The sequence below is a fragment of the Palaemon carinicauda genome, chromosome 38 (assembly GCF_036898095.1).
Source record: "Palaemon carinicauda isolate YSFRI2023 chromosome 38, ASM3689809v2, whole genome shotgun sequence".
Classification (NCBI taxonomy): Eukaryota; Metazoa; Arthropoda; class Malacostraca; order Decapoda; family Palaemonidae; genus Palaemon; species Palaemon carinicauda.
Genome location: NC_090762.1, coordinates 8,766,173 through 8,793,406, shown reverse-complemented (window position 1 = coordinate 8,793,406; position 27,234 = coordinate 8,766,173). Strand labels below are relative to the sequence as shown.

At 45.8% G+C, this 27,234-nt stretch overlaps 1 protein-coding gene across 1 annotated transcript in view; it reads left to right on the top strand.

Annotated features, from left to right (window-relative positions):
* The window catches only part of LOC137630417 (acyl-coenzyme A diphosphatase FITM2-like), a 49,769-nt gene that overhangs the window by 19,624 nt on the left and 2,911 nt on the right, over window positions 1-27,234 (top strand). The window contains exons 3-4 of the mRNA XM_068361876.1: window positions 4,517-4,686; window positions 13,393-13,510. Of these exons, the coding sequence (XP_068217977.1) occupies window positions 4,517-4,686; window positions 13,393-13,510 (288 nt within the window). The remainder of the gene's footprint in view (window positions 1-4,516; window positions 4,687-13,392; window positions 13,511-27,234) is intronic.

The following is a 27,234-nucleotide window of genomic DNA, read 5'->3' as shown; positions in this document are numbered from 1 at the left end:
CAAACCCACCTAGTACTGTCAATAGTTCTAGAATAAGAAATACACCATCCAATAATAAAATGCTGCATGACAAAGTAAGCATATTGCCTCCTGAGGCTTTGCCTATCTTAGTACAACCTTCGTCCCCTATTACAAACAATACTAGAAACCTCTCTCAGGCTGTGTCCTTGCCTGATTTGATGGAGGTTCCACTCAAAACCAATTTACCTGTTGCACCTGTAATAGGAAAAGTGCAAAAACCAGGTATCTCACCACCTATTAATCGAAAAAGAGAGACCTCCATCACTCTCGCCCCCTTCCATAAGAAACATTGAAGTTATGACATCAAATGAATTTTATGTTTTGTCTTTATATTTCTGATCAATCTTAAAACAACCTAAATAAATCAGGAATTACAGTTCAGTTCTATCCGTCTCAGCATATAGATCAAAAGGACATCTGGAGGCTGGAGACCAGTCATCGACCTCTCAGCTCTGAACAAGTTTGTCAAACAAACTCCGTTCAGCATGAAGATGGCGGACACGGTCAGACTAGCAGTAAGACCGAAAGACTTCATGTGCACACTGGACCTATAGGACGCGTACTTCCAGATCCCAGTCCATCCGTCTTCAATGAAGTACTTAAGATTCAGCCTAGACAACAGAAAGTACCAGTTCAAGGTGCTGTGCTTCAGTCTCTCCACAGCACCACAAGTCTTCACCAGAGTGTTCACCGTAATATCATCTTGGGCACACAGGATTGGCATGTCTCCTCCGTTATCTGGACGACTGGTTAATCCTAGCAGACTCGGTGTCGACCCTTCTTCAACACCGAGACAAACTTCTGAGACTTTGCTAAGATCTGGGGATCATGGTAAATATCGAGAACTCTTCACTGCTTCCTACTCAAAGAATGGTATACCTAGGCATGATTATAGACACCACTCTCCACAAAGCCTTCCCATCAGACAACAGGATAGCAAGGCTGAGGAAGGTCGCAAGACCTTTTCTCAGACGAGAAGAACTTCCAGCCTAATCGTGGTTAGGTCTCCTTGGTCACCTTTCATCGCTGGCCCATCTAGTTCCCAATGGTCGCCTCAGGATGAGATCCCTCCAGTGGCGACTCAAGTCCTGGTGGAATCAAGCGTACGACTCCTCTGACATCCAGATCCCCATGGGACCTGTGGAACTGACGGATCTCCAGTGGTGGGTGGCAGACGAGAACCTACGAAAAGGAGTGGATCTTCTCATCCTCCCCCCGGATTTGATGCTGTTTTCGGACGCTTCAAAAGAAGTGGGGGGCCCACATGCTGCACCACACGACCTCAGGCCTCTGGTTAGAGTCAGAAAAGTACCTCCACATAAATCTCCTAGAGATGAAGGCCGTCTTTCTGGCCCTTCAACAGTTTCAACAGTACCTGGCAAGTCACTCTTTGGTGGTAATGAGCGACAACACCACAGTAGTGGCCTACATCAACAAACAAGGAGGTACTTTTTCGCAGCAACTATTCCATCTAGCAGTAGAGATACTGAGATGGGCCGAAATCCACTCGATACCACTATCGGCATGCTTCATTCCAGGCAAAAGGAATGTACTCGCCAACAACCTGAGCAGAGCATCTCAGATAGTGAGTACTAAGTGGTCTTTGGATCATCTAGTAGCCAACAGTGTCCTGACTTTGTGGGGTTCTCCGACTGTGGACCTCTTCGCAACGGCCCGGAACTTCAGGCTCTCGCTGTACTGTTCCCTAGTGCCAGACCCCAATGCTCTCTGGCAAGATGCTTTCCAACAACGGTGGGACAACATCGACGTTTACGCCTTTCCCCCAGTCTTTCTGATAAGGAGGGTACTCAACAAGACCAGAACATCGGTCAATCTTTCAATGACCCTCATAGCTCCGCTATGGCATCACGCAGAATGGTTCCTGGACCTTCTGTAACTCCTAACGGAGCCACCAAGAGAACTCCCTCCACGACACAATCTACTCAAACAACCACATGCCAACATCTTCCACAAAGCCATAGGTTCACTACGGCTTCACGCCTGGAGACTATCCAGCATTTCCTCTCTGAGAGAGGATTTTCGCAACAAGTTGCGATCAGGATGTCTGGACACCTGCGAAAGTCTTCAGCAGCAGTCTACAGGCAAAGTGGAAAGTCTTGTGTGGTTGGTGTCATGGAAGGGGTATCTCTCCACTCGATGCCACAATTCTAACAATAGCGGAGTTCCTTGTGTATTTGCATGAAGAAATGCGCCTTTCAGTCTCGGCAGTGAAAGGCTATCGCTCAGCCTTAAGTCTCGCCTTCAGGCTGAAAGGAATGGACATTTCCTCATCGCTAGAACTTGCTCTACTCATACGTAGTTATGAACTTACTTACCCTCAGTCGGAAGTGAGACCTCCCCCATGGAACATGGTTCGAGCTCTCAGGTCTCTTAGGAGACCTCCCTATGAACCATTACGCCAGGCATCAGATCGCCACCTAACCTGCAAGACAGTATTCCTGTTAGCTTTGGCCTCAGCCAAGCAAGTCAGCGAACTTCATGGTCTCTTGTATGACATTGCCCATTCAAGGAGATTGGGGGAGGTGACGTTCAGCTTCGTCCCTGAGTTTATTGCTAAGACTCAGAATCCAGGAGTAGCGGATCCTTGATTCGACTCCATGCGGATTTCTAGTCTCCGTACTGTAACAGATGACCCAGACCATCTCTTACTATGCCCAGTAAGGAGCTTGAGGCTGTACCTCAAAAGAACAGCCGCAGCCCGTCCTCGTGTGCTAGCACTATTCGTCAGCACAGGAAGGACTAAGAGGAGGGTCACCAAGAACACCATCTCTGCATGGATTCGCAGGGTCATTGACCTGGCACTGAATCCAGACCCTCCTCCATCACATTGTCCCAGAGCACATGATGTCAGGGGCATAGCTACATCCCTGGCCTTCAAAAGAAATTTTTCAGTGACACAGATTCTTCAAGCTGGGGTGTGGAAACTTCAAACAACGTTCACATTCCACTACCTGTAAGACATGACCCACAGGAGACTTGATATGTTCTCTATTCGTCCTGTGGTGGCTGCACAACAGCTGGTTTAAAACCTCAAGCTCCTTATTGGACAAGTAGCAGAAGGTTGAGGGCATTGTTACCTGGTTTTAGTCTGCATGAATGAAAAGGTTTGACTGGCCCTTATTCTTATCTTCATCATCCCCTCTCTTGGGGAAAGCAGCATCTTTGGTTCTCTGCACAGCTGACCTCAAACCACTGCAGGTAAACCATGCTCCCTTGTGTTCCTAGTATTAAGATTAATACTGTTATGTCCCCATACCCTGACGAGGTGGTATTGGGAAAGTCCTAGTCTACAAGTTTCCATCTAAAGAACTTCAGAACAACTTTCTAAGACGAGTCACACTTCTTCATACCTTCACACATAGCTTGCGTAGGCTGCAGACCTTGCGTAGCAAGGTTTTAGCGGGGTGCAAGGACTCCTTATTTCTTGGGTGCTTACACACTCAAATAAGGAGTCCCCAGGCAAAGCCAAAAGCCAGACTGGCTGGGACGTCCACCCTTCCTAATGGGTGAGTCATCCCTATTAAATAGCATGGTTTGTATTCCAGTTACGGAACAAATGACAAATTCGTAGATAATTTGTATTTTTCCTAACTATACAAACCTTAGCCATTTAACCAAACTTGTCTGCCAGTCCTATCCCCCTTGAAGTCCTACCTCCAAGCAAAGTGAGCTCAAGCACAGGTGTGTGAGGGGGGGGGGGTGGAAAGCTACCCTCCCCTACCCCCGCTAACTAGATGTGTGGGTAGTAAACCCTCGTTAAAAATTAATGGCTCGTCATTTCAGCTACACCGAAAGTAATACCCCTATTAAATAGCTAGGATTTGTATAGTTAGGAAAAATACAAATTATTTACGAAATTGTCTTATTACTGTACAGCCTTTGCAGGTTCTGTGCCATACACAGTTAAGAGCATAGTGTCGTCTAATAGTGGACTGTTACCCATTGTAGCCTCCTCTTGGGTCATGGGATACAAGAGTGATGTGCACCATTTCTCACCTTATCAGACTGCATATTCATCCTGGGTTGTTTGTACGCCAGAAGGCCAACGAGGCTTCCTCCCACTCAAGGAAGACTCCCATTTTAAATGACAAAGGTTTGTTTCGGGTAGGAACAAATCACAAAATTTTAAAATAATTTGTATTTTTCCTATTTATACAAACCGGAGTCATTTAATTTTTACTTCGCGCCATATCCATCCCGCAAGTCTCAGCCGGAGTTAGAGTGAGTTCTCCCTTTCAAGCCAGAGCCTGTCGAGCCAACACATGGGCGAGTAGGTATCCACATTGGTTACCAGATCTTCGATGATTTTTCATCAGATGTATAGTTTTGCACGCCAGAGTATACCATTTTATGACTCGAGTTTGCATAGCTAGGAAAAATACAAATATTTTTTTTAATTTGTGGATTTAACAATTATGTTGAGAAGTGTTTGATGTTTGTGAGTGCTTCATCATTTTTGTTTTAATTTTTACAGATGAATTACGACCAATTTACTCCATACATCAGAGGACTGTTCGTCTTCATGACACTAATGAGTGTGTTAAGCGATGTGATGCTTACATGTACAATTATATTTTTCCATACAATGCCACAAAAAATTGCCGGTGGGGCCATCGCCATGGCCACATGGTTTATTACTTACAGGTAGGTTATTAATTAAAAATCTTTTTGAAGCTTTTTATAGATTTCTTTTACAATTGTTTTCTTTTTTCTATTTTTATGGTAATGTCATTTACCATTTTGTTAATTATCAGTTTTCATGTTTTGTCAACACAAAGTGAAATACTTGTTTGTGGACTTGAGTCTGTCATTGGGAGAAACAGTATTTTATTATTTCAAAGATCAAGTGAAATGCTTTACATAGCGTAACCAGTAGAGACCAGGAAAATGAAAATAATTGTAACATTTCTTCTTAAACCGTTGCAATAATGATAGCTATTTTAGTTATACAGTATTAGGTTTCATGAACATCATTTAAGACCAAAAATTCACATATTGTAGTTAGCTTTGAAAATGCAGTACAGTATATACTATGTCAGGATCTGTGCAGTGTCCCTGCTCTTCAAGCTGCATTGCTGTCTACTTTATACTTTTCAATCATTCCTTCTTGGGGTCTTCTTACTCAGCTTTCCAACTTCCTTACCTTTACCTTTCTCTAATTTTCACCTCTCTTTCAAGAATGTATCCTTCAGTCTATGTATTTGGAAAAAGTAGGGGTTAGGAGTTTTTTTTTAATAAGGAAAAGGGACTGTCATGGTGAAAAGGTTAAAGGACCAGTAGGTGTATGAAAAGACCAGCATGTGAAGAAGAATTAAGTCTGGTATGAAAACAAAAACATGCATGATAATAAGATAATGGCATATTGACTATTTATGTTAAAAATCTTTAGTGCTTAATGTTCCACATTTTTTAGTATTTTAGTTATCATTATTGAAAAAGCGATTTTTCTAAATGCTGTACAGTACTGTATTTATAAAACAAAAATTTGAGACTACTGTAATGAGTAACATTTATAGTATCATGAATTCAGCTAAATGATTTGTTCTACATTGATAGGTGTGAGTTGAAGCAAGGTAGAGTTAAAAGATATTGGTCTGTTACATGAGAATATTGAAGGTGGTGCCCTTTTACGGGTGAAAAAAGTTAGTTGCAAAGGAATTTGATCATCTGAAATTAGATTTGGATTTACGAAATTGGGTTGTTTAGTCCAGCGCTGGGGAATTTAAGACCATTCAGTGCCACATTAAAAGGTAAAATACAGTAGGTTAGACAGCATGATGGAATACAGAAAGTTGGGAAGGGGATAAAGTAGGAAGTAAAGAAAGTGCAGCTAGGGCCCAAAGGAACGGTGCACTACCCTCCCTACTATGTTTCATGTTATATTGATATGAAACTTAGAGTTGTTCCTACACAAAAACAACTTTTGTCCTTTAATTAGGAGATTAATTTAAGCACAGTTGGAACTCTACAGTTAAAACTTATAACAAGGTGTCGGCAGTTGCCAGTAAATACTGACTAGTGGTGGGGAACTCCCCAATTGCCGTTACACTAAACAGTCACATTGATTTCTGCTGCCAAATAACATAGACGTGCTATCGGCATCTCTTCAAACTTGGCTTTTAACATTCTTTTTTAACTCTTAGATAAGTCTCGAGGCTGGGAGATTTGCCTACAGGATTTCCATTAGCGAAATAGGTTTGCCTCTCCCTTGGGAGGAGTCTCTAAAAGTTTCAGAGCTCATTCCCATTTGCAATGCTATGTTAAGCCTTTGAACTTAATCCCTTGATATGGAATACTGTAAAACTTTAGCATCTCATAACATTGTCAATGGGTCTGAACTTGAACGTCTGGTTAATATTCCGCCCTTGAGTCAGACTTCTGATTGTCCTACCCCCTACGAGTTTGAAAAGAATTTGGTATCTGGAAGAACAAATTCTCTTTCCCAAAAGAGAGATTATAGTCTTTCTAAGAATGTTGCATGCATTTTCGAGCAATGTCTCCAAACGCTCAGGAGTTTGGACTCTGAATCGTCGTTTACCAGTAAACGCTCTACTTCACACATACAACCTTCTTTGACTTGTTCGAAACCCTTCCTCATCTGACCTTGTATGTACTCAGCGCGCTCTTGATACGCTTGTGTAGAGTGCGCTTTCACACTGACACAACAGTGCGTTCCCACAATAATGCAAAATCTGACAGAACTTCACACAATCCCATGGATCTGCATGCTTTCTCCCCAAGGAGAAATATTTCCATGTATCCTGAATGCATGATCGTAATTACGAGTGCTCGTTTGTTAACCACACAGCTAGCAATGATGACAGGTGCGCTCATTTGAAGCACTTGTCTAGCACACAGCACGCAAGCAATGTGCGCTCTCCTAGTCCCTTCCCAAATGGGCGTCAGGGGAAGTAACTTGCTTCAAGTAACTTGATGTGTGTAAACATTACACTTGACCAGTATTTTGTGCAATTTGACAGTCAAGCTGAAGAGCAAGTCGAGTGAATAGACACAAGGTCTGTTTTCAGGTAAGTTTCTTCCCCTGCATTCACCACTGGCAAGATACTTTCTTTCTATTTGACCTGTGTGAACATGCACTTATCTCTAATTTGATTTTGGCTGGTAATGCATCTCTCATCAAGGTGTCACTTTTTTTTGTATCTCTTGGCTAACAGCATAAAGTAGCTTATAAAAAATACTTGGGGACATTCTTAAGCCCCCTTTATTCCCCTTTTTATCCACTCCTTTGCCCAAATACGCTTTTCTTGAGTAACCACCTCCTTAATTATATCTAATATCTTGTTGTACAATAACTTGGACACATTTTTAATTTCAAGCTTTGTAAGATCCATTGTAAAAAAAAGAATATATGCATGTTCCAAATGCACAGCATAAACTGAGAGGCTTGACCCTGTCTATGATGGCTGAAAGGCTTGCAGCCCAACACATTACATTTATGGTTTCAGAGGCCTCCAACACGGAGGCTGCAACAATGTTAATACTTCAAGTTGCATCATGGTCATACCACTGGTCAGGGACAATGATATATTTATCCTCCGAGTAAAGGGCTCTTGGGCACAGAAGACAAGTTCAAGATTTATACTCATCAGTGGAGCTTTTGGTCCATCAGACAGCCAACCAGTGGGTCCACTGGATCCTGAAGAAGTGAGTCCTGGTGGCCTCCAAGTTTGCGAGATTTAGTAGACTAGAGAGAGGACCAGAAGTTTCATTTAAGACTCCATTTCCCATGGAGCAGGTAGAATTTACAACTGAGAAATTAAGGAATTCTAACCAAGATTCACTTCACCAAACGGTGTCGTTTAGACCACAAACCAACTTGAACGACTATTCCTGGTTGTCTCCCCTTTCTAGGCACACTTTGGGTCCAGATTTTAGACTGGTGTCAATTAGGAGTGACTTAAGAGCCCAACCTTCAGCATCAGGGAATCTTACGTATTTTGGTCATTCTTTACACCAACGAAGGGCTTGGAGCCACAATCATAAAAGCAGAAGTAGGCGAGATCATCACTCGCGCTAGGGCCGGCACTTCCCCATTCAGCCATCACCAGTGAGGGGATGCCTGACAGAGAGAGGGATGAGGTAGTAATTCCCTGGGGGGCAGAGCAGAAGTTCTTTGAATCAGTTACTGCCACCCTTTCACCAGATCTCCCTCTCCTCTTGATCCAGCTCTGAGGAGGTGATCCTTCTATCGCCGAGGAACAAAGAAAGACTTTGCTCTGTGTTCAGAGATGCAGACTATGCTTTTAGGGGGGGCCGGCTGGCTAATGCCTATTTTTAATGACAGGACTTTGACATTCATATCACCTAATAAGGTGACTTGGGACATCCCCAAACTGCGTAGGACTTTTGCCTCTGACCTTCAGTTTTGCGATGCCAGGGCGATTTATCCTGAAAATTAGTGTTTTTAAAATTCTATCCTCCCTTGATAATTATTACTAAGATCTGGGATTACTACCTGATATAGACTTCTAATAATGTGAAGAGTTTCTTTCTTAAAGTAATTTTTTTTGCCAGATATGAATTTTTTCATTATGATAAAAAAAATAAACCCTAAAAATCAGGGAAAAAATTTAAGAAAAAAAATATGAAACAAAAATTGGAAAAAAAGGGCTTCATTTCATTGTTTTATAATGTATTTCTAAGTTATATACCAAATGTCAATGCTATATCTTTAAAACTAAGGGAGACTATTGAATTTGAAGGTCAAAAAGTATAGTTTTGAGATATGGGTGTTCAGAAGTTTTTCTTTGTATTTTTACAAAGACAATATTAATAAATCATAATTATGAAATTCATGTTCATTTTTGGGTATTAATAAAAGAAAACAAAGTTATTTATCATAATTTAATCATAAATGAAGATCCTTTGCTCCATATCTAGCTTCTTTTGGTTCCTGTGAGGCAAGGTGGCGTCTCTCTCTCTCCTGAACTCTTAATAGAGCGAATTTGTTTTCTTCCTTATGTTAGCAAGATGTTGATTGGAAATTCTTGCCGAAAACGAGAAAGACAAACATATAAATGAGTGAATGTCAGGGGGCCTTCAAAGTTATTCTTCGTATTTTTACACAGACAACATTAATAAATCCTGATAATTATGAATTTTATGTCCCTTTTTGGATATTGATAAACGAAAAGTTATTTATCATAATTTACTCAAAAACGAAGATTCTTTTTCTCATTATCTTGCTTCCTTTGCTCATGTTAGGCAAGGCTGTTGCTTCTCCATAAAAACAATCTCTCTGTCTATTTTTTACGACCGATATTACCCTCTTCTGAACTCTTAATAGAGCGAATTTACTTCTTCCTTATGTTAGCAAGATGTTGAAATTGTCTTTTCCTCTTTTAAATGATAAAATTCTTGCCAAAAACGAGAAAAACAAACGTAAAATGAGTGAATGTCAGAGGTCAAAGTCAGGCATGTACTCTCTCTCAGGTTTGTGGTAGGACTGAAGGGTGAAACAATTTACAATCTTTTGCAACTCGTGGAAGTTATACAGATGCCATTGTTCACAATTTTTTTTACATTAAAATGTAATAATTACCCTGTAACTATGAAAATAATAGGAATTTGGACAAAATATTTCGTACACATATTCTCCATTGCCATACGAAGCTCTGTGAATTTTTTCAGGATTTTGTGTTTTTCTTCCTATGCCCCCATATATTGGCATTCCCGCCGGCACCCTTAAAGGGACTTATAGAAGGAGTCCAGGACAGCCTTTTGGGCTTCTTTAGCCTTCTGTTTCTTGTTGACAAAGTTTCAGAAGTTTGGAGACCTGTAGTCAATTTCTAGTTCAGGATGTAAAACCTAACACTGTCAGATATGCGGTAAGGAATAACGACTTTATGATCTCACTCGATCTCAGGGTTACACATGTCCAAAAACCCATAATTTTCTCTTCTAGGAAGTATAAACGAGTTGTCCAAGGGAGCAAGGTCTTCAAGTTCATCAATTCTTTGCTCTGGGCTGTCCATGGTCTGTAGGTATTTACAGTACTCAAGTGTTTACATTGGGGTCAGCAATGGGCTCACACCCACAGAATTTGTCTGAGTTACTACCTAGAAGACTGGCTGATACTGATAGACCCAGAGTCCGAACTTCTCATCATTAGGACAGATTTCTCTCATTTTGTTGCATTCTGGGGATTGTGACAAATCTAGAGAAGTCCAAGCTTTCTCCAAAGCAAAGAATGACATACCGGGGCATGAACATAAATACTGTAACAAGAAGGGTTTATCCATCCAAGGAAAGGGTAACCTGATTCAAGACGGCAGCTCAGCCATTCCTTCGTCAGTCACAGTTACCTGTGCAACAACTTCTGGGTCATTTGACATCACAAGAAAAACTTGTTCCTCACAGTCTGCTCCATCTATGATCGTTACAATGACGCCTTGAAGACATTCCTCACAGTCTGCTCCATCTATGATCATCACAATGATGCCTTGAGGACAATCTTCACTGTCCGCTCCATCTACTATCATTACAGTGATGCCTTGAAGACATTGTTTGCAAACTGCAGACTTGGCCTGGACCCTGGTACCAATACAGCAAGACATCAGACTACCCACTTTAGTGGCTAGACAAGGAGAATCGGTTTCAGGGCTCTCCCTTAGTGTTCTGCTCCAAATCTTCTGTTTACAGACACATTAAAGATAGAGGGTGTCTCATAGGATGTCTGACATCAGGGCAAAGGTCACAAGAGGACAAGGCTCGAGTTGAAGGCAGCTTCTTTAGTGTTTCAACATTCAATATCTTCTAGTTGTGAACGAAAATACACCCGTAGTGGCATAGGCCAACAAAAAAAGGGGGCACAGTATCTCACATTTTGTTAAATAACGGTGACGGTGCATGAATAGGCAATCCACAATGCCCTAGTGCTCTTAGCCCAATTCACTCTTGGCAAGAGGAAAGTCATAGCAGACATGTTGAGTCGAAGTGTCAGATAGTTGCATCCACAAGCAGTGACAAAGCTTTTGACTCGTGGGATTCCCTGACAGTTGACACGTTCACTACAAGCCTCAACAGAAAACTGCCAGTTTACTACTCAACAGTGCCAAACCCGGCAGCACTCAAGCACACGTTTCAGCATTCATGGGACGACCTTGACGTCTATGCTTTTTTGCCCTTTATCCTTCTCCAGAGGGTGATAACAAAGATGCTTTCTTCCAAAGACCTAAAGTTGATGCTAATAGCTCCGAAATGGCCGCAAGTAAAATGGTAGCCGGACCTTTTGAATCTGCTAGTGTGGAGGTTCTGATAGAGCTTTCCCAGTTGCACTACCTTCTCTGTCAGACCTACCTGCAGAGGTTCCACAACTTGGTGTAATCCCTATCACATCACTGGTAAAGGTTATCCAGCTCCCTCTCTGAAACAGGCTTTTCGAGTGAGACGGCACGAGACGTGTCGCGATGCCTCAAGGAATTCTCCAGTGATGTGTATAGAGTAAAGTGGGCCATCTTCTGTGCTTGGTGCCATCGAAGGAATACTTCTCTCGGAGCCTCTATTCAACTAAGGGCAGATTTTTCAGCTTACCTACAAAAGGAAACGCTCCTTTCAGTCTCAGCAGTAAAAGGGTATCATTTGGCCTTGAGCCAGGAACTGAGAGAGAGAGGAGTGAATATTTTCCCTTCATGGGAATTATCTGTACACTACATGCCAGGAGTATGGAGCAGACCTGTCCTCTACAGTATGTGAGATTCAACCTCCAGTTTGGGAGATAAACAAAGGTGTTGCAGTTTTTGAAGAGGACACTTTATAAATCATTGAGGCAACCCTCAAATAGGAACCTTACCTGAAAACAGGTTTTCTGCTTGGCCTATCTTAAACAAAGCGGATAGGCAAATAACACAGACTTTTGTGTTCATTCCCTCATTATGAACACTGGAAGCAGGTCCTTTTATCTTTTATTTCTGAGTTTGTAGCGAAAACTCAAAATACGTCGATCCTGGATTCCAAGTTTTCATCTTTTACATTCTTCTCTCAGGGAAGTAACTGACAGTCCAGGTGAGTTACTTTTGTGTCCAATAATGGCTCTAAGGTGGTACTTTAAAAGTATGGTTTGGTTGCAGACACTATAGGGGACTTCAGCTAGTCTCGAACCCCAGTCCAGTAGATCGCCAGGCAGGGATGTTTCCAATAGGCTATCACAACCCTATAGAGAAAAAGTCACCCAACATACAATCGCCTTTTAGCTTTGGGAGACTTTTAGCAATATTATGCTAGATCACCCGATGCATCAGAACAAATAGGTGCTACTGTCGTCTTCAAGAAAAATTTCTCTGTTGTACAAGTTTTAGACGATAAGTATGGAAGTGTCAAACCACATTCACATCGCATTATTTGCGAGAATGCACTCATAGGACTTTCGACACTTAAGCCTGTGAATACTGCTCAGCAAGTGGTGTAGCAACCATAGTTCTTTTATAGTACCGAAGTATCATGTCCAAGATAGCGATTACAGCATAAATCTACGTTGTAGGCGAGAGGGCCTGGCCCTTTTCCTCTCCTTCTCTCCTGAGGTATAGCTGTTTGAAAACTGAATAGCTAGATAGGTGCAGATATAGGTAAGCCTCATCTTTGGCTACATCTTTTCTATAGATATCAATAGTTTTCATTCCACCATCCTCCTTACGAGGGGGCAGGATGGAGGTGTTCAGCCAAACCTATCAATTTATTGTTTATGGCTTATTTGACTCTTACCAGTCAAAGAAAAGATTTTCTTTTGCAACTGCCCTGGTTGCACGGGCTGTGAACCTGATAGTACTTATGACCCTGGTTTGCGAGGTGTCAAGGATGCTTTTCTCTGCTCCTTATCAGGTCTAAGATCAGCACTCGGGATTTTAGCTTGCCAGTTTGGTAAAAGATGAAGGTTTTTATATGTAGGAAAATCAAGTTTTAAAAGCATTTTGTAATTTTCATAACTATACAAACCTGAGTCCCTTAGCTTAACTTCCCACCATCACCTTCCACAAAAGTCCCAAATACAATCAAAGTGACCAGTGTACAGCAAAGGGGGCTGGGCATCCCCGCCATCTCGATAGAAGTTTTATCTACAAAGTTCCAGCTGTGTGCTTGAATCAATATCCTAATTAAAGGACTCGGGTTTGCATAATTAGGAAAAATACAAATAAAATTTATGATATTTGGAAGGAATCCTGGAAAACTCTTTCTAGCCATGGCTTTAGACTAGGCTCCTAAAGTTAAAGTACAGCAGTATTGTACATTTATTTTTCTTCATTTGAAATCTTTTTTTATATTACTGTTCTGTACCAACTGTTCTCTACTAAGTGTATTGCACTCATTTGTTTTTTTTAATTTTCATCTCTGTAGAGTGTGGTTTAAATCTGATGCATCACCTGGTTTGCCTGGCTGTGGGTTATTCCAGTACCAGAATTTGAAAGATAAGGCAAAGGAAGCTCCAATAAAAAGAAGGGGTTCTCTATGTAAGGTAAGTAGGGGGCTAGGAACCTCCTCTCCTGTACCTACATCCTGTGAGACATCGACAAAGAGATGGAGCTGGGGGGAGAGTGACTGCTCCCCGCACTCTAGTTTTGGGGTGTTTGAATGTGCGTGGATGTAGTACGATAGAGAGTAAAAGATGTGAAATTGGAAGTATGTTTAGGAATAGAAGGATGGATGTATTGGCCTTGTGTGAGATGAAGATAAAAGGAAAGGGTGAAGTGATGTTTGATGAAATGTCTGGTAGAGTGTCTGGGATTGAAAGGGGAAGAGCGAGAGAGGGTGTGGCTTTATTGCTGAGTGAATGGATGACAGGTAAAGTAGTGGAATGGAAGGAGATATCATCTAGGTTAATGTGGGTAAGGGTTAGGTTGGGTAGGGAATGTTGGGCGTTTATCAGTGCGTATGGGCCAGGTAGTGAGAAAAGTGATGAATTAACGGTGTGTAGAAGGACTGGGTAGAAGGAATTATGTAGTTGTCATGGGTGACTTAAATGCTAGAGTGGGCGCTGGAGAGGTAGAAGGTGTCATTGGGAACTATGGCGTACCAGGTGAAAATGAGAGTGGTGAGAGACTGGTAGATATGTGTGTTGAGTAAGAGATGGTGATAAGTAATAGCTTTTTCAAAAAGAAAGATAAAAATAAGTATACATGGGTAAGAGTGGCAAATGGAAGAGTAGTAGAAAGGGCATTAATGGATTATGTGCTGATAACTAAAAGAATGTTTGGAAGATTGAAAGACGTGCACGTGTTTAGGGGTATGGCTAACGGTATGTCTGATCATTCTTTGGTGGAAGGAAATTTAGTTGTAGCAAAAGAAATGGGGGAATAGAGTAGGTGGATGTAAAAGGGAGGTAGTGAGGGTTGAAGAGCTAATAAAACCGGGGGTAAAAAGTAAATATCAGGAAAGGTTGAAAATGATATATGACGAAGTGAAAGTAAGAGAAACTGGCAATTTAGAGGAGGAGTGGAAGTTAGTAAAAGAAAACTTTTTTGGGATTGTAAGTGATGTGTGTGTAAAGAAGGTTGTTGGAGGCAGCATGAGGAAGGGCAGTGAATGGTGGAATGAAGGAGTGAAGGTAAAAGTGAAAGAGAAAAAGAGGGCTTTTGAAGAATGGCTGCAGAGTAATAGTATAGAGAAGTATGAAAAATATAAAGAGAAAAATGTGGAAGTAAAGCACAAGGTACGTGAGGCAAAAAGGGCAGCTGACCTGAGGTGGGGTCAGGGATTGGGTCATTCATATGAAGAGAATAAGAAGAAGTGAAGAGAGTAAGGAAGGCTGGCTTAAGAATTGAAGAGACAGTGAAAGATGGAAATGGAAGGTTGTTAAAAGGAGAGGAGGCAAGGAAAAGATGGGCGGAATATTTTGAAAGTTTACTGAATGTTGAGGATAATAGGGAGGCAGATATAATTGCTGTTGCAGGTGTTGAGGTGCCAGTGATGGGAGATGAGAATGAGAGAGAGATTACAATAGATGAAGTGAGGAGAGCACTAGATGAAACGAGAGTAGGAAAAGCATCTGGTATGGATGGTGTGAGAGCTGAGATGTTGAAGGAGGGGGGTGTGACTGTACTTGAATGGTTGGTGAGATTGTTTAATATGTGTTTTGTGTTGTCAATGGTACCAGTAGATTGGGTTTGTGCATGTATTGTACCACTATATGAGGGTAAGGGAGATGTGCATGAGTGTTGTAATTCAAGCGTAGTTGGAAAAGTGTATGGTAGAGTAATGATTAATAGGATCAAGGATAAAACAGAGAATGCAATCTTAGAAATACAGGGTGGTTTTAGAAGAGGTAGGGGTTGTATGAATCAGATTTTTACAGTTAGGCAGATATGCGAGAAATATTTAGCAAAAGGTAAGGAGGTGTATGTTGCGTTTATGGATCTGGAGAAAGCGTATGATAGAGTTGATAGGGAAGCAATGTGGAATGTGATGAGGTTATATGGAGTTGGTGGAAGGTTGTTGCAAGCAGTGAAAAGTTTCTACAAAGGTAGTAAAGCATGTGTTAGGATAGGAAATGAAGTGAGTGATTGGTTTCCGGTGAGAGTAGGGCTGAGACAGGGATGTGTGATGTCGCCGTGGTTTTTTAACTTGTACGTTGATGGAGTGGTGAGAGAGATGAATGCTCGAGTGCTTGGACAAGGATTAAAACTGGTAGACGAGAATGACCATGAATGGGAGGTAAATCAGTTGTTTGCGGATGATACTGTACTGGTTCCAGACACAGAAGAGAAGCTTGGACGATTAGTGACAGAATTTGGAAGAGTGTGTGAGAGAAGGAAGTTGAGAGTTAATGTGGGTAAGAGTAAGGTTATGAGATGTATGAGAAGGGAAGGTGGTGCAAGGTTGAATGTCATGTTGAATGGAGAGTTACTTGAGGAGGTGGATCAGTTTAAGTACTTGGGGTCTGTTGTTGCAGCAAATGGTGGAGTGGAAGCAGATGTACGTCAGAGTGTGAATGAAGGTTGCAAAGTGTTGGGGGCAGTTAAGGGAGTAGTAAAAAATAGAGGGTTGGGCATGAATGTAAAGAGAGTTCTATATGAGAAAGTGATTGTACCAACTGTGATGCATGGATCGGAGTTGTGGGGAATGAAAGTGATGGAGAGACAGAAATTGAATGAGTTTGAGATGAAGTGTCTAAGGAGTATGGCTGGTGTATCTCGAGTAGATAGGGTTAGGAACGAAGTGGTAAGGGTGAGAACGGGTGTAAGAAATGAGTTAGCAGCTAGAGTGGATATGGATGTGTTGAGGTGGTTTGGCCATGTTGAGAGAATGGAAAATGGCTGTCTGCTAAAGAAGGTGATGAATGCAAGAGTTGATGGGAGAAGTACGAGAGCAAGGCCAAGGTTTGGGTGGATGGATGGAGTGAAGGAAGCTCTGGGTGATAGGAGGATAGATGTGAGCGAGGCAAGAGAGCATGCTAGAAATAGGAATGAATGGCGAGCGATTGTGACGCAGTTCCGGTAGGCCCTGCTGCTGCCTCCGATGCCTTAGATGACCGCGGAGGTAGCAGCAGTAGGGGATTCAGCATTATGAAGCTTCATCTGTGGTGGATAATGTGGGAGGGTGGGCTGTGACACCCTAGCAGTACCAGCTGAACTCGGTTGAGTCCCTTGTTAGGCTGGGAGGAACGTAGAGAGTAGAGGTCCCCTTTTTGTTTTTGTTTCTTTGTTGATGTCGGCTACCCCCCAAAATTGGGGGGAAGGGCCTTGGTATATGTATGTATTGTCAAATTACTTAGTTACCTCTGAGGCTAGCTTTTTTAACTTTCTTTATTTAATTATTGTTAGTTTCATCACAAAACCGATTATTTATAACTTATTTTGTCAACTGAAGAAAATTAGCCCATAACTATTTTAACACATAAAAATACCCATTAATAACTGCGTAATTTTTTGTCTGTTGATCCGTTTACCAGCTCCCAGAGATACCAATATGGAAATAGGTTTCTTCAACACCTTCCCTGTTATCCTGAACAGGATACTTGTATTCTGGGGTAATGAAAGGAGAGTTTTCCCTTACCTATTTTTGGCTGTCATTTGGTTGTGACATTTTTTACTGTAAGAGGTCAATTTCAAAGATTTGCATAGAATAGAGTTGCATATCCATATTGGAAAATGTGGATTTCTCATAGGCAAGCTATAAAGCTTGTCATAATTTCGTGGCCATTTGCAAACAACCTAACCTGGGTTCATTGTAATCAAACGTAAGAAATAGTATTGGAATCACATCAATCAATTCATTCTTTATTTAATTTTTTTCTTCTTTTATCATCATTCTTCTCTGCTAAATATCTAATGAGTGATCCAAAGCTGTGTCTGCAGGAACAGGAGCCACATTTGGTTTGATGAGAAATTAACTCATTACTATTTGATTTAGTGAAATGTTAGTGTCAGAATTTTTTCTTAAAATAGTATCTCTTCACTTCCATCTTCTCCATACATAATTTTTACACCTTTGGCATGATTATGTACAATACCTTCCCATTACCAGTTGGTTTTATCGATAAAAGATCAATGACTTTATAGTTATTCCTACTCAGATACAAACTTCGGAGTCATTTAAATGGGTTAGTTACTCCTAGTTTTGTTTACTATGTCCAGAAAATCAAAAAAGAAAATTGGTTGATCGCATTACAATAGGTTGCTTGGCAACGCTACTACATGTCAGTGCTATGCGCTGCTAAAATGGCTTATGCCTCATATCTCCTGGTTGTCTTGCTTTTATATCCACACACGATACTTTTATAGTGTTTAGTGCTGTTTTTTTCTATATCACTGTCACTAGCTATGCTTTCATTATCTTGCGAGTAAAGTGTGTTGTATTATGGCTAATTCTTCTAGTGTCATTTGTTTGTGCTCCAGCCATGACGGCCGCCCCAGTGGCACCTCATGAGCTGTGGTAAAGTAGGGAGTGGCCATCCTCCTAGTGGGAGAAATATCGTTCTCAATGCAAGAAATGAGCCAAGAGAGTTTGTTCTCCTTTGTCTTCTTTCAACAATGGTAAGAAATGCAAGCTCGTTTATGCCTCAAAAGCTATCCCCCACCCTCCTCCTTTTGAAGCCCTCTGAGGCCCCTGGTATGGTGGACAATGTCCATAATGTAATTGGTTTGACCATAATTTTGTTAATGTCTTATCACCTATTACTGAGATTGTGCATTATGAGCCTGAGTTAATACTTGTGACTGATCCTTTAGCTATGGCTGCTGCACTCCCTGAGCTGAATCCAATACCAGTATCCTTCATACCCGATTATTCTGCCTTGCAAATATCTCCCTCGCCTTCCACTAGTGTTGAGTGGTTAGCCTTATATTGTTAATTATGTCAGGAACGACTTCACTGTTGGAGATAAGATATCTCCTTTATAAGTGTTGTAAGTCTCCCTCTGTTCCCTTGCGCGGAACCCTAGAGTTGAGACTGCCATTTCCCTATGTACAGAAGCATCCTTATTGGAGGATCCCTTTTATCACTCCCAGTTCATTCCCACAAGCCAGGCTTGCCTCATACCCCGAGGGGTCCTCGGCACTGCTCTCCTCTAGAGTTCTCATGACTGTCCCCGACCTCTCCAGCACTTTATTTTGAGGTTGGTCGGACCACTTCAGCTGTGTCCACAACCACTACTTTATCAAAGCCAAGTTGCTCTAAATCATTTGTGTCCTCTCCTTCCAAGCCAACCGCTAGCAAATTGATTATAACCACTAAACCTTCATCACCCTCTAGTTTTTTCCATTCATGGTTCAGTCCGGAAGTACGTTCAGACTAACAAGTCTGTACATGCCACTGTTCCTATGCGTGATGTCACTCAATGTGATGCCATCCTTACACATGAAGCTATTGCTCCATGGGTTGCTCAGGCTAGCAAGTCTGATCGTGCTGCTGAGAAAAATAAAATTAAGTTTGCCAAAACTCCAGCCAGGTGGAACTTCTGTTCTCACTGACGGCTGATATTGTAATGGTTTGTCAGTGAGCCAACGGGACAATTGCCACCCTGCTACATTCACGTAACTACTACCTGGTTATTAACACCCTTTTATAATTTACGAGGGTATGTAAATGTGTGGAAACAAAAACAGGTTTGTTCCAACACTGAGTACTTACCTCAAACTACTTTCTTAGGAGTATCTGGGATCTCCTCGCATCCGACCAGAATTTTGTGTAGTTTACCCTACTCCCGTTTTCTATGCGGGGGTAATCTCTGGCGGAGTGATACACGCTCAGAGACGACCCGGGGTCAGAGAGCATGCTTGCTCAGGTCTCGATCTCCTGTAAGTTTTTGGTCGCGTCGGCGTTAACATCCTGACGCTCTCTCTTAACCCAGTGCGACCCTTTGTGTCTCACGCGGTCCCCACGTGGTCCCTTAGTGTGGTTCCCTATCCTTTCCCTCCGTGTTCCTGTGTCTCGTGGTGTCTTACTAGTGTGTTATGGAGCATCCCCGTCGTTGCCCTGGGCCTGTGGCCGGCAAATTGTGTGGCGCTTTCCTCTCTAAGCCCGCCCAAAGTTGACCCGCACTCCTTGTGTTCTTCGTGTAGGGGCAGTGTGTGTTCCCCTACAGCCACGTGTCCAGAGTGCGAGTCCTGGAATGAAGTGCAGTGGGTGCGATACGGCACTAAGAAGAAGGCCTCTCGACATTCTCCTAGGAAGACCAACGTCTCTTCGCCTCTCGCTTCGCCCGGCGTCCCGTCGGACAGTCTCTCTCTGCCGTCTTCCCCTACCCAGTGTAGGGGTCGAGGTAAGTCTGTTGCGGGGAAGCGGCCTGTGGTCCTTCCCCAGGAGTCTGAATTACCTGACAGTGGGATTGTGTCTTCGGTCCAGGCAAGTGGGGGGCCTGAGGGAGGGGCGGGTGTGTACCCGGGGGACGGAGCCCTGGTGAAAGCAGGTCCCGTCTCGTCGGACGATCCGATGTGGGGTAAAACTGCTGCAGTCTCTTCTCCCGCCTCTTGGGCAGGTTTTTCAGGTGCGTCAGCAGCCGAGGGTGCCGCTGAGAAGGAGGACTCGCCGCCGTCAGACACCCTCGTGTGGGCGCCTCCGAAGACGCCCTTCAGATCTCCCCTGAGGATGGAAGAGGAGTTTGAGACCTGGTTCCCCAGCGAGGAGCCCCCCCGCTCCCCTCCAACGCCTTCAGCTACGTTCCCGGCAGACTTCATGGAGCCTTCGTCGCCGACTGAACACCATGTAGAACCACCAGCAACGCGGCGCGATTCAGGCCCTTCAGCGAGGTCCTACAGGTCTTCGGGCTCGTCGGTCGAGGCCTACTCCTACTCATCGGAAGACGGAGCCCCGAGGGACCATAGGAGACGGCGAGATAGGTCCCGCAGGAGGTGATCTCGCTCGCGTTTCCATTCAAGATCCTGCCACGTGAGTAGGCGTTCTAAATCCCCCAGGAGTAAGTTCAGGAGAAGCGTTTCGCCGGAGGAAGAATGGGTGCGAGTCTCCATCCCCCGTAGCCAACTCCTGGGGGCTACAGCAGTCGCGGGCACCTCGGGATGGCGACCCAGGTCCCGCTCACCGGTAGGTTATGTCTCCAGCAGTAAGTATGACCGATGGAGGGACTCGTCTCGTCAGGCACCAAGGGACAAGCATAAGTCCGCGAAGGTTCCGCCCCTTTGGTCTGGCAGCCGCGTCCTGGCCTCAAGATCTACGATGCATCGTCCAGAGCGAGAGAAACTCCTTTCCTCGACGGGTAAGCCCGCAGACCCCTGGTCCGCCGGAAGAAGGGATAAATCCAGGATGGAGGCCTCCGTTCCAGCGGCGATGCCCGTCCTACTGCCTGAAGCGAGGAGACTGGACCACTCCAGGAAGATGCCTCCTCCATGTACGACTCCCCCCATGTGAGATCCTCCGTCACGAGAACTGGGACGCCCAACGGAGAATGTAGAGGACGGGGAAGAAGGTTTGCCAGCGGAGGTTTCTGCATACAGGAGGGTGATAGGCCTCATCAGACGACACCATAGGCTGGACAAACCGGACCCCTCTACTGACGAAGTTTGGCTCTCGAGCCTCAGCAGGCTGGTGGCTGCGCCTGTACAACAGAGGCCCTCGCTAGCCCTCCCTTTAGCTAAAGTTGTGAAGCTGGGATTGGCGCACGTTAACAAGATCGTGGCCAACCTATGCGGAAGCTCCCAAGAGCCAGAGCGCCTCTAGACTTCTCCAGGGCCTGAAGACACAGTCCCGGTTCTACCTTCAGGAAGGACACCGCGCGGGGCCCTGTGCGGTGGAACCAGCAGTCGCCATCTTGGGACAGGGTGCAGCAGAGGAGAGGGCTACCACTTCCCCGGTTTGTTTCTCCCCGGCGGAGACTTCCATGATGGAGGAGCTGTCCAGGGACTTAGTTCACGTGTCATCGTGGCTGGATTGGTGGGCCTCCACGCTGGTAGGGTTCCAGTAACAGTCCTCGTACGACCTCTCAATCCCGGAGAATCAGGCCTTGCTGAAGGAGCTGATTAGCTCTGGAGGTAAGGCCCTGAAGTTCCTTTCCTATCAGTCCATAGCACAAACTGCCAACTGGATACTGAGGAAAAGGGACACTGTGCTCAGCAGACTAGTAAGGCGGCTCCCTGACAGGGAAGCGAGGTCCCTGAGGAGCCTTCCACTGTAGGACGACTCAGTCTTCCCCCTCAAGGAGGTGGAAGAGACGGTGGAGAGGGTGAGGAAACTAAAGGATGGGGGAGAACCCAGGCCCCCTCCAGCAAGAAGACCCACCCATAGAAGGACACCCTCTGACGTCCCTCTCCCCCCTCGCGCCTCACCTAACCAGCCCAGGAGAGACGCCCCTACTACATCCTGGCAGCAACCTTCGCAGCCCTCCCGTAGAGGAACGTCGCCTGCGCAGTCAGCCTTCAGAAGAGGTGGTTTGGGCCGCGCCTCTCGAAGGAGATAGGGAGAGAGGCCCCCTACTCCTGCTGAAGCCTCAGGTGGGAGGATGCCTCAAACATTCTTGGCAAGCATGGCGGGACCACGGATCGGACCCGTGGACCGTAACAATCCTGAAAGAAGGGTACAGGTTGCCCTTCCTGGTGGACCCCCCCCACCTCTGATACCAGATCTACAGGCGGAATGGTTGGCACCGAAGGACCCCTTGAGAAGGACGGCCCTACAAGAAGAGGTCTCTGCTATGCTGCCGAAAGGGGCAATGGAACCAGTCAAGAACCCAGGTCCAGAGTTCTACAGCAGACTCTTCCTGGTGGAGAAAGCGACAGGGGGCTGGAGACCGGTCATAGACCTCTCAGCCCTCAACAGGTTCGTGTGCAAGACTGACTTCAAGATGGACACTCCGAAGTCGGTCCTAGCGGCCTTGAGGGAAGGAGACTTCATGATGTCCATAGACCTCAAGGACGCATACTTCCAGGTCCCTGTCCACCCCTCCAGCAGGAAGTACCTAAGGGTAAAATGGGGTACCCAAACATTACAGTTCAAGACCCTCTGCTTCGGTCTGTCCACAGCCTCTCGGGTCTTCACGAGGATCTTCGCAACAGTCTTAGCCTTGGCACACGAACAGGGCATCCGCCTGATTCGGTACCTGGACGACTGGTTGTTGCTTTCAGCCTCAAGCGAAGTACTGAGGGGGCGAAGCTCCTGCAGTTCTGCAACGTCCTGGGTATCACCATCAACCTGGAGAAGTCCCAACTGATACCCTCCACCAAGATGACCTACCTCGGGATGGTCCTGGACTCCCGATTGGCGAGAGCCTTCCCTTCCGCGGAGAGACTGGACAACTTGAGCCAGATCCTACGGCTCTTCCTGTTGGGTCAGCCCAGGAGAGCCAGGGACTGGCAGAGGTTGATAGGCCACCTCGTGTCATTGGAGAAACTAGTCCCACAGGGGAGACTCAAACTCAAGGGAGTACAATGGAACCTGAAGGAGGCCTGGAACCAGAGAGACTCCCCGCACAAGTTGGTCCCGATGTCCCCGGAGACAAAGGAGGTCCTCGAGTGGTGGCACGATAGAACGAACACCCTCAAGGGGATGCCCTTCGCAGCCGACCCTCCGGAGATGCTCCTGTTCACGGACGCATCCAAGGAGGGTTGGGGTGCTCATCTCCTCGACAGCACAGCGAGAGGAAGATGGGTAGCCGAAGAGAAGAACCTGCACATCAACGTACTGGAAATGATGGCAGTGCAAAGGGCGTGCCTAGAGTTCGTTCAGAGGCTCCGGGGAAACACCGTGGCACTGATGTGCGATAACGCCACTGTGGTGGCCTACATAAAGAAGCAAGGAGGGCTAAAATCGAAGGAGTTGTGCGGCCTCACGTTGTAGTTCCTGGAATGGGCCGAAATGGAGCAGATTAAGATCTCGGCCAGATTCATTCTAGGGAAGAGAAACGTCCTGGCCGACGGCCTCAGCAGAATGGGTCAAGTGGTGGGTTCCGAGTGGTCCTTGCACTCAGAAGTGGCCAAGGCTCTGATTGAGAAGTGGGGCTCGCCAGTAATAGACCTCTTCGCCACGAGGCTGAATGCACAGCTCCCCGTATTTTGTTCTCCTGTGCCAGATCCGGGGGCGGCGTTCGAGGACGCCTTCCAGCATTCTTGGGACAACCTCGACGTTTACGCCTTCCCTCCCTTCGGAATGCTCAGACAAGTCCTCAACAGGGTGAGGAGAGTGGACAATCTTTGGATGACTTTGGTAGCGCCCTGGTGGCCGGAGAGAGAGTGGTTCGCGGATCTAAAGGAACTGGCGCGCCTTCCACCTTGGCCCCTTCCAGACATATCAGACCTTCTCCGGCAGCCACACTTTTAAAGGTTCCACGAAAACCCTCGGTCCCTCTGCCTTCACGCGTGGAGGTTATCTAGCGTCTCCTGAGGAAGGAAGAGTATTCGGCAAAGACCGCAACAAGAATGTCAGGTTACCTGAGACGGTCGTCAGCCGCTGTGTACCAGGCTAAATGGGCTACCTTCACGAAATGGTGCGTCGCTAAGAACATCAAGCCGTTGAAAGCCTCCATCCCGGAGATAGCTGACTTCCTAGTCTATCTCAGGGACGAGGTAAATATGTCCATCCCAGCCATTAAAGGAGTCCGAGCCGCCCTAGGACAAGTCTTCCTCCTGAAGGGCATCGACCTGGGTTCCTCCAGATACATCTCGATGCTCATCAAGAGCTTCAAACAATCGTGCCCCCCTCAAGCAGTTAGGGTGCCCCAGTGGGACGTGGCTAGAATCCTGAAGATGCTGTCAGAACCGCCCTTCGAACCCCTAAAGGACATCTTGGACAAGGAGCTCACCCTCAAGACAGTTTTTCTGTTAGCGCTGGCATCAGCAAAACGGATAGGGGAGCTTCATGGACTTTCATACATGTATCACACTCGAAGGGCTGGCGTGAAGTTACCTTCAGGTTCGTACCATCCTTCGTGGCCAAGACCCAGAACCCAGCAGTCTGGGACCCCAAGTTTGAAGGATTCTCGGTGCCGGCAATCCCACGTTCGGACAACCCGAGGGACTTGCGGCTGTGCCCTGTCAGAGCAGTACGGAAGTACTTGGAGAGGACAGCCAGACTTAGACCCGAAATCAAGAGTCTGTTCGTGTCTTCAGGATTAGTAAAGAAACCAGTCTCCAAAAATACGATCTCCTGGCTACGGCAAGTGATCATGAGAGCCTACAGTAGTGTAGGGATTCCTATTCCGGGTAAGCCTAGACCCCACGACATCAGAGGGCTTAGTACTTCGTTGGCCTTTGAGAAGAACTTGGCAGTCGGCCAAATCCTGCGGGCAGGTACTTGGGCTAATCAGTCAACCTTCACAGCTCACTACTTGAAGGAATGTTCGAGGAGGTCCCTGGACAGATTCTCTCTTGGTCCCGTCATTTCAGCGTTTCAAAAGATTTAAAGGTGTATCCCAGGGAAACCACGGGCAGTAAGTCCAAGAGACACAGGTTCCTTCCTTACTTTTGGATCAGGGCAAAGCTGCACTGGACCTGAAAGGCTTCTGGGTCTCAAATTTTTTGTCGAGAACCATATCCTTCTCTTCCTGGATGGTGGAACCAGGAGTAGATAGCCTGTTGATGGCCCGCATAGAGGCGAGGACCTGCCAAAAGGTATGCTCCGACTCACGTCTCTCCTGGTCAGAATGATAGTTCAGACTAGCCGCCTTTGGAAGATTATCATCCTCTGAGTCTAAAGGGTTGTCCACCTCCAGGCTCACACCCAGAGCCTGGGGTAAGTCAGGGTCGTCAACTGAAACCATGGATAGACCCCCCACTGGGGACTGCGGCTGTGCCTCAGCCTCTGTAGGTTTTGTCTTCATGTCCGGTTCCCTACGCACAGGACGTTCCTCCGCGGTCTTAGGAGGGGGAACCTGCGAGGATTTAGACGAAGCCTTGGCAGTAGACGTTGGAGGCTTCTCCTCTGAACGAAGAACAGAAACCGGATGCTGATCTGGAGGCATTTCCTCAATGTCTTGCTTGTTGAAGAGATGGATCGTGATCTCCGTGGGCGAACCTATGTCCCTACTCGTCTTAGGATGGACGATGTTGGCGTGAGGTGGAGTTAAGTCTTTCTGCTTCTTGGTAATGACTTTGCTTTCACTGGCGTGAAAGGTAAGTTGGCCATATAAGAATCAGAAGTGGCATGGCATTCAGCACACAATCGGGGTGGAGGCGATCTGCAAGCTTGTCTGCCGTCGACCTCCCTCTGGGGTCATGACTCCCAACTGACGAGCTTGACGAGGATTCCAGAGGGATTCTTTGGGTTGCCCTGACTGTAACAGTCGGGGGTTGTGGCGGAGGAGGTGCCGCCTTCAGGATAGTGGACATGAAAGTCGATGCCCATGGAGGAAGCTCTGAACCCCTAGGTACACTTTGGAGGTCCCTAGAAGAATGTCCTTTGGGTGAAACTCCAGAAGGATTGCCAGTCGACGGAGGAGATAACCTATGAGGCAGAGGAACACGTTCCTTCAGATACGTAGGAAGATCCGGCCTAATAGGCACATTTGCGAACCTATTAGGCGGCTCCTTGAATCCGTCTGGGAAGGGTGTCGGTCTTCCGCTCGAGGTGGGAAACGCAGAAGGGTGAGAGGAAGGTGTTGAATCCGCACTTGCTCGTGATTTCGACACATCTACTCGCAAATAGCTCACGAGATTTGCAGAGTTGCTTGTGAAATCGCAAACATCACACGTCAACGGATGCAATTCACGAGCAGAAGTGCTTGCAACAGGAGCACTAGGAACCACAGAGAAAGAGAAAAGTCTAGTGCCTTCCTGCTGCCCCTGAGGAGCACCTATGACCGACAAAGTCAGCAAAGGAGGTCTCTGAGTAGGGATTACTCTAGACGGAGAACTTGTCACAGTGGGATGCGTTTCTAAGCATCGCGTAAGTGAGCGCTTAGCTAAAACTCCGCATGCTGTGAAAGGCACTGAGGGTTTAGCTGGACGCCTGTCTGAGGAGTACACATTCTCATCATCAGATTCGGTCTGAGGTCACTTGGAAGGTCTGGTTGAGGGGCTACGCGCTGATGGACTGCGCGTACTCCTACCTCTAGACGAGGAATGTCTACACCTTGATTGCAACCGAGCGGTTCGTGATCGTGATGTTCGTGAACGTAAGTGTCTAGCTCTTGTTCTTACGAATGTGAGTGTCGGCCTTGCGAACGAGAATGTTGTTCTTGTGAATATGATACCCTCGCAAGCGCAAATGCCGCCCTTGTGAACATGAGCATCGTCCTCGGGAGTGCGAGTACCTTCCTCGTGATCTAGACTGTGACGATCTATAACGCGAGCGTCTGAACATAGGTCTAGACCTTGCTCGTGATCGTGAAGAACGTGATCATGAGACTCGTCCTCGTGAAGAGGAACGCCTCCGAAAAGAGCATTGAGACTTTTGGTCTCGTGAGCACGAAGCTCTAGAACGTGAGCGTCACCTAGGCAAAGAGTGCACTGATTGTGATGACCTACGATCATTACGCCGATTTTCCAATCATCCCAAATGGCGATCAAGGGAAGAAGTTCCAGAAGGGCGAGACAATGGCGATGCTAGTTACCCAGCACTGTTGGTGGATGGCGCTGATCCCCAGAAGATCGTCACCTGCAACCTGAGGGTTCCTGTGGGAAGAAACAGGCGGTTAAGGGACAACGAGGTCCCAGGATGGAGAGAGGGTTCGTCGTCAGCAGGGGGTCGTTGGCGAGGCGAACGCGAAAGATCACCTCGTCCATGCGTGGAAGGGCCTGGAGAAGCCAACAGATGGATCTCGCACAGATTCAGAGCATGAGATGTCGACGGCTCCGAAGA